We start from the raw sequence: 13,218 nt of genomic DNA on the forward strand, positions 1-13,218 counted from the left end.
GACACTAGTTAGGAAAGTAACATGAGAAACACAAACCCTTCTAACTTTCTGGTTTAGTGGAAAAGAGTTTCATTAAACAGAGGTTCCTCTCAACTAGTCCTCACACCAAAACTCAATAAGCCTGCTCATACAACAGGCATGGCACACGAGAGTAGCTCAGAAACATGAGGGAATGTAGATGCAACAGCGGCATCATAGACAGTCTCTTGCATCCATAAACACATCACTGTGTGTTCAGACACAGCTCTTGGTCATGCAGGTTACAAGTAGGAAAGGCCTTCATTATGTACCCTCAATAGATGGTGTCAGAGCTCTGTTGGATGCAGGGCTGGCAGGAGTAGGAGATGCAGCTGGAACAGGCATGGAAACGGCTTCAGCAGGGATGATGCCAGCTTGGGGAGAAGCAAGCACAGGCCCACTGGGAGTGTTTCCAATACTGTTCTGCCTGGGAGACCTGGGTCTGTGAGTTTTTGGAGATAACCTTGGAACTGGAAGCAAAAAGATATTCATTAAATTCTCAGAAATATCTTATAGCAGAAATTACCAATATCTAAGCACCACTGTAGTTTCTCTCCTAATTAAATGTGTTAACTTTGAAGTATTTTGAGTACAGATCAGCATCGAGTTTAATGGCAAGCTAAATCACACTTTAAAAAAAAAAGATGTCCACAGTACCAACTAGTTTATTTATTTATTCATTTTAAAGATGTATTTATTATTACATATACAGTGTTCTGCCTGTATATATATGCTTGCATACCAGAAGAGGGCATCAGATCACATTATAGATGGTTGTGAGCCACCATGTGGTTGCTGGGAATTGAACTCAGGACCTCTGGAAGAGCAGTCAGTGCTCTTAACCTCTGAGCCATCTCTCCAGCCTCTAGGTTATTTATTTAAGGTGAGACAACCCTACTATGCCTTTCTCCTTCCATCAACACACTAAGTAAAACTATGTTGGTAGCTTGTTGCTCAGCCTATGTGCTTTTTCTCGCAACATTAAGATCCACAGCCAGTGCCAAAGGAAATAGGAATTAACCTAAAGGGGTATCTAACACAGAATGAATGACTTTGATGTAACCCTTAATGTTTCATAGTCAATTAAAAGTCTATTTGCAGAGTTCAGACTCATGGGCTTAACAAAAATGGCTCAATTTGCATCACTTTAGTGAATTCTCTTTTTGAAGCACAAGCTTCATAGGAGGAAACTGTCCACTACTTTCACTTTTTCCAGCTAAGCGTAAAGAACAACCCTGTATCATGATCCTCATTGTACCCCTAGCAACTGTTTCCACTCTCTAATTTCTAATTAGGCTGCGATTCTCAAGCTCAATTCAGACCATCCATTAGAACACCTCAAGATTCTTTTCTCATCTTCTATTTTCCTTTTAATTTTCAGTTAAGAAGGTCAAGGAAAATAGCACAAAGGAATTTACAGGGTAATTACTACAACTGCATATGGATGAGGATGAGCGTATAAGGGTATAGCAAATAAAGACACACATTTAACAGTTCAAAGTTTTTGTTTACGTTTAAAGACCTCTTTCTTTAAAAAAACCAAAAAAAACAAAAACTTCTTTCTGCTACAGGTCTATTGACTGATTGAGAAAAGTGAAGCCAAAAGAGCAGATCACGCACAAGCTACAGCTCTGCAGCCCTGGAGGGAGCACTACAGACTTGACAGACCAGCACAGCAGCAGAAACAGCCCGGCCTAATTCTAAATCTGCTCCACACAGTCAGCACTTCTCCAGCATGCACAGGAAACGCTGAACTTCTCCTTGGGTAGACTATTCCTTGAAGAGCAAGTATTTATTTATTCCACAGGCAGATGCCATGGGAACATGCTGCATTAAGAAGCCCAAATGGGAAAAAAAAAAAATTAAGAAGCAGCCCAAATGGATTTAGAAAATAAGTACAGGGACAGAACTGCCAGAATGATGGGATGGTCCTTCAATTAATGTCATGAACCTCTGATATTTTATAACTGGCAACTCCTGTTTATGGCATCCTATTTAATTCCTATTTCTGTACTTCTCTCAGACCTTCAGCTTGGCCCTCTACAGTACATGTACCATAATGACAAAATCAACACTGTCACAGCGTCATACCTACCCCCACTGACCACTGAAGACCACGTTCCCCCTGCAGGGCTGGTCCTTGCCACTGGAGGAGCACTTGCTTCACTTGGGGGGTTGTGGGATACAAATTCTAGGCCACTAGACATGGAGCCTCTCCCAGCAGAGACCCTGTGATTCCGAGGGTGCCGCTGTGCCTTTGGAGACATCCTTGGAGGGCCTGAGGAAGACACGATGGATGTCATGTAAGTCCTGCAGTGTCCACCTTACTGCTTTTTTCGCTAAACACAGACATTACTCTTAACAAATCTTCATTGTTAAAAAAAGACCAAACTAAGAATTATTTTGTGGGTTGTCAATTAAGTAAGTACATTTTATTTCCTCCCTTTAAGATTTATTTTGCTTTTAATTATATTGTCTATATGTCTCTGTCTGTGTGAGGGTATGTGCGCCGAGTTCAGGTGCTGAGCCACCTGACAAGAGTGCTGGGAACTGAACTCAAGTCCCCTGGAAAAGCAGAAAGCTCTCTATCGGCTGACCCATCTTTCCTTATTTCCTTTTATTTTTAAAGCAAGGGAGAGATAAAATTGATGGCGAGAAATCAAACATGGCATAATATTGTATAACTACATTTGCATACAAATTTAAGCTATAATAAAGTTTTAAGAGGAATTATAGCTGCATGATGGGATATTATCAGTTTACCTTTTACTTTTCTATCAGATTTTTTTTTTATTACTTCCAAAATGAGACAAAAAACAAAACAAAACAGGTTTTTGGGTGGTTTTTGTTTTTTGTTTTGTTTTTTTTTTTTGCAGGACTAGGAATCTAACCTGGGGCCCCATAATTGTTAGGCCTGTGTTCTATCTCTGAGCTACATCCTTTAGGCTGCAGGACAACCCAGTTCTTCTCTCCCTCTTTTGCCACAATCATCAATTGTTCAAACCATGGCTTCCGACAGTCCTCACACATAAGTAGCTGCCACATTAAGACCAGCACAAGAATACTTTGCAGAAATTTGCACCGTGTGAACTGTGGGCACTCTCCATCACTGATTCTGCCAGCCATCAGGGACTGTTAAGTTTACAACTGTGTAATAGACTAAGCCACTGAATAAAAACACAAGCCCAAAACTAACTGTGTGAAGCTCCTAACACACACTCTGCTCTCTGTGTTCTAAATGGGAACAAAGTCAGACATGATCTCTGAGAAAATGCTAACTAATGTTAGGACTCTCCTTTTTCATTTAAAAAAATGTATTATTATTACATGTATATGGTATGGGGGTGGGTTTGTGTGTGTTATGACATGTGTGTGCGGGTGAGGAGTCAGCTCTGTGGAGAAGGTTCTCTCCTTCCACTGTTACATGGGTTCCAGAGACCTAACTGAGGTAATCAGGCTTGTATGGCAAGTACATTTACCCACAGAGCTACCTTGACAGCTTACTGTTAGAGCTTTCACCTGGAGGTAGCAGCACCTCTGGACAACGCAGAACATTCTTAGTGGGTAGTCCAGGATCAGCCCTCCCTTCTGACTACAATGCAATTCTCACAGTTCACTTGTGTTCAGTGTTCATCTAAAGCATCCTTGTAGAATAAGCACCTTTACCCCAACGGTCTGCAATACAGCACCATGTTGCTGCTGGGGGCCACTATGAGAGGCATGCATTAAAAGTCAGTGAAATCTGCCTTTGCAACATTACAATCTTCAGCCAGGAAGTTCCTTCTGCCTTGGTGAAAATTTAACAGAGGCCAATATAGTTTATCCCCAAACAGATTCTCTTTTGTAAACTTTATCAGTCTTGATCAGCTAATATTCATCATGACTTTACCAAGACAATGTGATTAGAATATTAACACAAATATTCTGAACAAAGGACACTGTCATTTAAAACAAAGAAAATTTTAACTTATTAACTGCATTAAATCAGAATGCTACCTACTTCGGGCAGGGTGTCGGGGTGGCTGCTACAGGGTCCTTGCACTGGGATTACAGGCATGTGCCACCATTCAAAGTATATGATATGCAACAATGGTGAATTCAGCATCAAATACAAACAATTTGATAAGAGCACAAAAGACAGAAAAGCCCAAAATCTATTCCTGCTTTTTTTTTAGTTGATAAATTTTAGGTAAAGATCTCCTCCCAGATTAAAGTAAGGTAGCCTTTCACTATAGTGATATCGCAAAATGATTTAAAATAATTAATTATTCAATTAAATTTCTAATTCCTCAGGCACTCTAAAAACTACTGTTACCTGAGGGCAGACATATAAGGCCACGACAAGGGATGTCATGGATCACAAAGGACCCCAGAATAGTACTCCTGCCTTTGGCCAACAGGAAGGTTTACTGGCACCATGGCCAGGGAGCTGGAATGTGGCAACCTCACCCCCACCCCACTCCCCCCAGGGCCAGAAAGCGCCCAGTTCATCACTGTTACTGTGCCAGGGTCGTGACCTTCCTGGGCTGCACAGGAGCACCACTACCAGACAGGTCAGGCCCCATCTTTACATCCAGGACAGTGTAGAGCTTTACATACAAGCACCCATCAAACTTCACTCTAGTGAAGAAAAGGTTAATAGAAATAGCTTTAATAAACTAAAGTTAAACCACAGAAATTATAGGTTATTAAATAATGAAGAGGAAACTATTTTGTCATCATAAACTCACAAAGGAGTTAAACAAAGACAAACAAAAATATGAACAAATTGTGGTATTGTACCTTCTGAAGACATGCGTTTAGGCATAGTAGAGACAGGAGCTGGAGAACCATGAGCAGAGGGGTGAGACGGGGGTCTGGATGGCCTCGAGGGGGGCCTGGAGGGCGGCCGTGTAGGGGTGGCTGCCCGAGGTGGAAGAGAGTTGGGACCTGACTGGTAGCGAGAAGGTGGGCGAGAGGAAGGAGATGGGCAAGGCGATGGCCAGGGAACACCTGACAGAACAAATGATATGAAGGAAAGTATAAAAACTAAAGAAAAAAATGAGGGAAAAAGTAAACAGAAAAAAAAAAGTAAAATGACAAAAATGATTTCTTGTACATTTTAACCCTTTGAGGACAGTCATTTGATTTGTGCTAAGTTTTAGCATAACTTAACTGACACAAATTCACATTTTAACCTCCTTAAAATTCTGTTTAAATGAATCCACGTTCCCAAAGGGTTAATTAGGATCTACACATACTACTGAAGAAGACAATTAAGACTCTGCCTAGTAAGACCTACTTCTTCAGCTGCTGTCAGCCATCACTTGGGAGGAGAATGTCACACACACAGATGCCCTGCTGAGGGAGGCCATCATCACCTTCACTGGGCTTGGCTCTCAACAAGTAAATAACAGCAGCTACTTAATGCATTGTAAAAAGCTCCTTTCTTACTCTCACCTGAGATTTTCCTCAAGTCTATATGTGAACCTAATGTCAGTTTCAAACCTCATTTACCGAGTCCCATTCAGGTAAAAATTAAAACTTCTAGTGTTTTCTAGAATGCTGGAGTAACAGCACCCTGGGCTTTTGTAAAATAAGTGTCCTTCCAACAGACTAGAAAGGCCTGCTTATTTACGTCTGCTACACTAACAGGAAGAACTCTGACAACAGGCCCAGCACCATGGCCTTGGCTCTGCTGCTTTGTCAACAGTCCAGGGCTCCTCTCCAACAGGCCAGGGCTCCATACATGGGAGTCTCAGACATTTCTCAGCATCCTTCAAGTTTTTAACTTGAAAGTTCTGTTCATAAATAACTGAAAATCTTTACTCAGTGAGCAAATACATTTCACCATCAATACTAAGTAGAGAAAATACTCAAGAGAGCTTTCTTGGAGAGGAATTCTGGAGAAAAGACTCAGTGAGAACAAATGAAACTGGAAACGTTGTGTGCCGCTTTCACACATCCTTGCCTCCCTCCCTTCCTTCCTTTCTTTTGCATGAAGTCTCACATGACCCAGCCTGGCTCAAACTTCCTGTGGATCATAGACTGACCTTTCTCTGCTCTTATCTGAATGAGCTATTCTAACCTTCAACAGCTGAAATTGGCTGGACGTCCACTCTTTTCCCTGTCAGTCACCATATTCCCAAATAACTTACTTCTGTTTTTCCTGCCTGCCAGATTTCTATACACGCCTATAGTCTATATTCACCTGACTGGAGACACTACAGAAAGTGCCTTCCTACTAAAGATCAAGGTGCTGCATTCTTTTTTTTATTTTTTCTTTTTAAGATTTCTTTATTTATTATGTATACAATATCCTGCCTGCAAGCCAGAAGAGGACACCAGATCTCATTGTAGATGGTTGTGAGCCACCATGTGGTTGCTGGGAATTGAACTCATGACCTTTGGAAGAGCAGTTGGTGCTCTTAACCTCTGAGCCATCTCTCCAGCCCAGGTGCTGCATTCTTAACATGTCCCCTCAGAAATCAAGGCTGGCTGTGCTGTTTTCCAGCACACATCTCTCAGGACTTTCTTCACATGATTCTTGGTCATGTCTGACATTACAAATTACCCCATAAAGAATAAGATCCATCCTAGATAATGAAAAAGTTGTCTGCACTAAATCAGGTGTCTGCCACATGAACTATGCCTACAATTTTATTACCCAGTGTCCTTAAAACTAAGAACCTACTCAAAAGTTTCCAGTTTATTTGTTGTGGAGTGTTTTTAGGCCAAATAAGTATATGAAAGGAATGCAACAGCTCAGGACCATATTGTCACCGAAAATGAGCCAAGGGCATATGCGATGTTATACTATCTGGTAGCCACAAAACAAAACTAAGTTATATAAAATAAAAGCTATTTCATTCCTACCACTTATGTAAACCTTTAAATATTTAGATAGCTCTGTATCTCATAAAAAAATTAACAAATATGGTTAAAATACTTGCCTCCATTGACTACTCTTTGGTCTGAACCAGAGTTCGGGTTGAAATCTGAAGTGTGAGAAGCAGCTCTTGATGGCATGGAGCCTGGTCCAGGCTGGCCCATCCGTGGTGAGCTCTGTCTCCCACTTCCCCAGGATATGACTTCTCTGTTTCTTTGTCCAGGAGGAATATATTTATTTTCCCTGGAAATGAGAGATCCTCTAAATTATTTATGCTAAAAGGTACTAGGCTAACAAACACAGAGAGGTACACTAATAGAAGAGGACTTGTCACATAAGCCTCAGTCCCCACCACATGGCCTCACACCCTGCGGGTCTCCCTACCAGCAGTTTAACAAGTCGCACTCACTCATGTCCCCAACACTCTGTGGTGATTAGGAAAGTCCTAAGACTCAGTTGTTAAACCTTGAAGCTAGGATGCACTTGTGCTTTACCCACAATGCAGTAGGTGTTCCACACCATGTTTATGAATAAATGACAGAACCACAAGCCCCAAAAATGTACTCAACCACTGAGCCATTCTTTCTGCCTTCAAATTCACTTCACACTGTCTTTAGTTCATGCATTCTCAGGACAACATCAGCAAAAGTTGAATTTCCAAGTAAGGCTCACGTCTCCCTAGTTTTTCCAGCCTTCCCACTGTTGAGTCTGTCTAGCAACTTGCCACTTTCTCTCAACTGCAATACTGTGTCACACTGACGGGGTCTCTGACTAAGAGCATGTTGGTGCCACACTGTTATCTACAGGCTACTCTTCAAGCATGAGACACAGTGCTCCTGCCACCTGCCACCATGACATCCAAAATACTGACCCTGGGTTCTTAGCCTTTACCTCAGGTGAAGAGGCCAGATTCTCTTACAGGACCATGTTTCTGCAAAAGCAAAAAAAAGTTCCCATACTACCAGTGGCAGATAGGCCCCATTACTATGTCACAAATGTCACCTCGCCTTCTGCTGAGGCTCTCGGGAACAAGTCTAGTTCTTCCCCACTCCACAAATGCCTGGTGCTCTCAACAGAGCTTCACCTGCAAACCACAGTGCACTGCTATAGGTCACTGGGCCCCACTCTGACCCTGCTTTAAGGAGCTCTTCAGGGTTTGGGCTGAGTCTTTACTTACATGAGTCCAGCACTTGACTCTAGAGAGCTGAATCCCAAAAGATACTATTAAGATGGCCATGAGCTTTTCTCTAACAGATCCCCTTCCCCCTACCCTTTTGGTTTTTTTGGTTTGTCTGTTTGTTTTTTTGGTTTTTCAAGACATAGATTCTCTGTGTAATAACCCTGGCTGCTCTAGAACTCACTCTGTAGACCAGGCTAGCCTGGCACTCACAGAGATCTGCCTGCCTCTCGGTATGCACCACCACTTACCAGCTCTCCAACAGAGTCTTAAGCCAAATTTACCAGCACTTTCTACCTACGTTCCATGAAAGAGGAAACAGTCAGACTGTATCTTCTCATAAAGACCTTGTATCACAGGTCCAAAACACTACAGTATGGTTCCCTTCAAATACCTAGTGTTTGTGCCGTGCCCCTCGCGATCGCTGCAATTTCTCTGGACTGCTGTATATTTTTCTTCCTCACTCCTGTCATCATTCTCAAGGGCCAAACGAGCTTTGTACTGAGCACTGGACTCAATTTCCTCTGCTAACTGGTTTGCCCTTGCCTCCCGTTTTAGGAATTCTTCTGAGTTGTCCCTTTCCAAGGGAACTCTAAACACAAAGGAAAAAAAGGCATAAGTGATCATTTCAATACTTAACAATAAGAATGTTTATAGCACGGGGTCGCCAAGGACACTATCAAAGAAAGGGGCCTTGCTATCACAAATCAAAGTATGCATTGTTTTGTTACATAGAAGAGCACTTACTGTTTTGGTTTTTGGTTTTTTTGTTTTTTGTTTTTTTGACACAGGCTTTCTGTGTGTATCCTTGGCTATCCTGGACTTAACTTTGTAGAGCAGGCTGGCTTCAAACACACAGGGATCCGCCTGCCTCTGCCTCCCTAGTGCTAGGATTAAATGCATGTGCCACCACACCCGGCTAATATTTACTATTTTAAGAACTGGTTCACAATAATCGTTATCCCTGTAAATTTGACTTTTTTACAATTTAAAAACAAATACAAAATGTATTTTGACCTGAAAACAAGGTACAGGGAAGAAAACTACATTTGTTCCCTGTTTGAAGGGTTTTTTGTTTTTGATTTTTCAAGACAGGGCTTCTCTGTGTAGCTAAGCTGTCCTGGACTCGCTTTGTAGAACAGGCTGACCTCGAACTCAGAGAGCTCTGCCTGCCTCCATCTCCCTGAGTGTTGGGATTATAGGTGTGTATAGGTGTGTATAGGTGTGTATAGGTGTATAGGTCCCCAGCTGTATTCCATTTTAATGTGAGTCTATTAGCCTAAATAGTTAATAAAAATGTCATATTTTCTATATTTAAAATTAAAAACAAAATTTAAGCAACAACATAAACTAAGTTGATAAAAATCAAAGACAGATGCACTAAAATAAAGGGGAACTGTGTGAACTTACGTATATGAGGATAGACTGCTGTCGTACGTGGAGACTACGCCGTAGTTCTCTTCATTATACCGAAACATGTCATTGGGATCCCATCCATTAGACTAGAAGGAAAACGGAGGTGAGTTTTCAATATGCAACTGTTTAATTCACCTGCAATCAATATTTATAGAAAAATATAACAAACTGTACTAGCTGGCTCTAACTCTTACCTCTTCCCACCAAAAAGACCAAACTTTACCTGGCATAATAGTACTTAGGACACTGAGACAGAAGGGTATTTTGAGTTCAAGGCCACCTTGGGTACAGTTTTAAAAGGTCTTATTTCAAAAAAACAAAAACAAAACAAAAAAAATCCAACACTGTAAAAGAAACTTTCTTTACACATATCGTCTCCTTAAACAAGTAGGTGATTATATCAGTTATCTGACAGGATGTGAGGACAACTTAGACAATCCAGCCACACCACAACCCCAGGGCCGCAGGGCCTTCACTTGTACTGACATCTTTCCCCAGAAACTTCTCTCGCTAAACTGGGTTAGAGAAGGACAAGAGGTGTATTGTGACAGCCAAAAACATTTCTTCCAGCTTGGGGTAATGAAAGGCAAAGTCAAAACTTTTTCTACTGGATATCCATGCCAGAACAAAGCCATACCTTGGCCTTCCCCTCCCCTAGGCAGGTGAGGAAGAGCAGCATTAAGGACAGAGGAAGGCAATGGGATGATGTCACACCAGCTAAGTTTTACAGCAGTTTTGCCATGAAGGGTTGCAGGAGGATCTCAGGAACAGCTATGGGTCCCACTGCCCTAACTTCCTGCCTCACTACTGTTGCCCTCCATCAGTGAAGAAGGAAATTGACACTCTCAAAACATAGGCTGCACTCTTCAATGTGGAGGAACTGAGGCAGAATGCAGCCAGAATCTTCAGTGGCAAATATCAATGGATGGCTTGCCACTTAACTTCTCTCCCGTCCAACTCTTTTAAAGCCTGACAGGTTGGATGGCCCAGTAGTCAATTTATGTATCTCCTTTTTTTCTTCTTTTTTAAAGATAGAGTCTCAAGCCAGGCATATGCCTTTAATCTCAGCACTCAGGAGGCAGAGGCAGGTGGATCTCTGAGTTAGAGGCCAGCCTGGTCTACAGACTGAGCTCCAGGACAGCCAAGGCTATACAGAAAAAGTTATGTCTTTAAAAACAAAAACCAAGGGCTGGAGAAGAGATGGCTCAGTGTTCTGCTCTTCTAGAGGTCCAGAGTTTGATGCCCACCAACCATATGGTGGCTCACAACTGGGATCTGATACCCTCTTTTGGCACACAGGTATACATGCAGATAGAGTACTCATAAACAAAACTTAAAAAAAATAAAAATAAAAAGAGAGAGAAACAAAAAGACAGGTTCTCATTGCAGCCCAGGGAAACCTAGATCTTGCTATGTATATCAATCCCTTTAAGTGTTGGGACTAACAATATAGACCACAACCAGTTAAAGTAAATTCTCAGTAGTAAGACTAACAGAACAAACTATACTTAGATTTTAAATTTTGATAAACACAGCCAACCCTCCCCGAAACCCTCAATGAACTTATCCTCCTAGCTAATAAAGTGAAAACTGTACCTGTTTCCCATGCCAAAGATAAAGTGACACACAACCTTGAAAACCATTATAGTACTTAGGTGGCTCTTTAAAGTCTGAAGGTGGCACTAACAGGCTTCCAGGTTAGCCCTGTTCCTTTGACTAGCTGAGCGCTCAGAGATGACACTACTTATCACATGACTGTGCCTTAGACAGTGAACTCGGGTCTCTGTTCACAACAGAAGGCTCTTTGCTCACTTAACCTTATTTACAGCATAGCTCATCATTAACTCGCTATGCTTTGGGGGCTGAAGAGATGGTTCAACTGTAATAAGCACTGGATGCTCTTCCAAAGGACCCAGGTTCACTTCCTAGCATCCACACGGAAACTTGCAACCACATGTAACTCTGGTTCTAGGCAATCTGTCACACTCTTCTGGCCTCTAAAGGCAGCCAGTATAGGTACACAAACATACATACAACAAGTCCATACACATAAAATAAAAATTCTAATTAAATACAATATAATAAGCTCTATGCTCTGTCACAAAGTATACTCAGATTTGATGGTAGCTCAGAAGAAAACAACAACAAAATAATAAATGACAAATAGGCATTTCAGAAACAAGTTTCTGTGGAGAATGGTACTAATTAAAGTTCAAAATAAAGGCAGGCAATGTGTTAATTTTAATGTAACTTAATTATTTATATTTTGTGGATATCTTGTGGCCAAGAGCTAATTCCTACAGTGACAGCTAGCCTCAAATTTCCTATTTAGACCTTTCTCTGCTTCCTGCAATACCACACCTGCCTGCTTTGGTTTTTCTTTTTTCTTTCTTTCTTTTTTTTTTTAAAATCAGGCTAGCCTCAAGCCTTCTCTTTAGTGCAGGCTGAACTCCTAACCCTTCTAGGAGTGCTGACAACACAGTTGCCACACCCAACTTAAAATTTTATTTATTTTTAAAGATTTATTTATTATGTATACAGAGCTCTGCCTGCATGTGTACCTGCTTACCAGAAGAGATCACCAGATTTCATTATAGATGGTTGTGAGCCACCATGTGGTTGCTGGGAATTGAATTCAGGATCTCGAAAGAGCAGATAGTGCCCTTAACCTCTGAGTCATCTCTCCAGTGCCCCCAAATTTTATCTTAAGGATAACTCTCTTCCTTAGACAAAAAGGCCAACTTGACCTCTTCTCTAGGAAAGTCAACACACAGTTGCCTTAGGTTGCTTTTTTGCAGGTATTCAAAACAAAAAGACTGTCATCTCTTAACTTCCATTTTCCAGGAGTAAACTGCTCATCACTATTTTATCACAAAGGAGTAATTTATGAGTGATAAGCCCTCACATCAAAGAGAAATTATTTTCTTGTTCTTTACTTACTGCCCAAAGAGAGTACTGCTCTAAACGTACTCCCTATCTATGACAGAAGCATGCTTACACTGTGAGCTGGTGTGTGCAGCGCCCTACGCCATCACAAAGGGCACTCACCACGTCATTCTCCAGAGCCTCCAGCTCCTCGCTGGCTGTGAGCTCCCCAGCATCCCAGGGCTCCAGGGCCTTCTCCTTGTGCTCACCGTTCACTTTAGCGCTCACTGCAGAGTCCGTAAAAGCATCTGTGAAGATGACAGCGGGCAGGCGACATTCAGACACAGAGCAGTAACCATGACAAAGTGACTTCTGGTATCTAAGTAAGAATACACCGGTCAACTATAGCACAGTGGTTAGTGAAGACATTTCTTCTCATCGCTTCATGTTGTGAAGCACTGCGTGCATTCAAGTGAGTTCAAGCTCTCATTTGAAGGATCCATGTGTGGCTAATTTACCAGTATGGCCTAATAATGTTTATGATTAGGCCTATAATTATTATTACGGCAGTATTTTCTAACCTGCTAGCAATCAATCAAGACACAGACACCTGTTATACCTGCCCCATCCCGTACCATCTGCTTCTAATAATTTCTATCAGGCTACCTCCCATCCATAATCCCAAATACTTGATAATTTAGCTCTTCATTTGGGCCAAGTCTCCATCCATGCCTCCCCCTAACCCATGGTGCAGCCTTCTTCCTCCTCTCCTCTCCTCTCCTCTTCTCCTAAGACTCTCTCCCCCAAAGCCCGGGAACCTTAGCCACACCTATCCCATTTGCCCTGCCCAGGTGTGATGGCCTTTTATTGGTCA

The 13,218-nt window shown here is 41.8% G+C and overlaps 1 protein-coding gene across 10 annotated transcripts in view; it reads right to left on the minus strand.

Moving 5' to 3' along the window:
- ATXN2 (ataxin 2) overlaps positions 1-13,218 on the minus strand; it is a 91,555-nt gene that overhangs the window by 27,613 nt on the left and 50,724 nt on the right. For 6 of the 10 annotated variants that reach the window (XM_084762094.1, XM_084762091.1, XM_084762090.1 and 3 more), the window contains 7 exons: positions 12,528-12,652; positions 9,474-9,565; positions 8,458-8,655; positions 6,951-7,129; positions 4,801-5,046; positions 2,114-2,296; positions 291-488 (listed from right to left, as the gene is read on the minus strand). In XM_084762094.1, the coding sequence (XP_084618220.1) occupies positions 291-488; positions 2,114-2,296; positions 4,801-5,046; positions 6,951-7,129; positions 8,458-8,655; positions 9,474-9,565; positions 12,528-12,652 (1,221 nt within the window). The remainder of the gene's footprint in view (positions 1-290; positions 489-2,113; positions 2,297-4,800; positions 5,047-6,950; positions 7,130-8,457; positions 8,656-9,473; positions 9,566-12,527; positions 12,653-13,218) is intronic. The other 4 variants (XM_084762086.1, XM_084762093.1, XM_084762089.1 and 1 more) reach the window with 2 other exon arrangements.

The sequence above is a fragment of the Acomys minous genome (genome assembly GCF_964271855.1).
Source record: "Acomys minous genome assembly, chromosome: 16".
NCBI lineage: Eukaryota > Metazoa > Chordata > Mammalia > Rodentia > Muridae > Acomys > Acomys minous.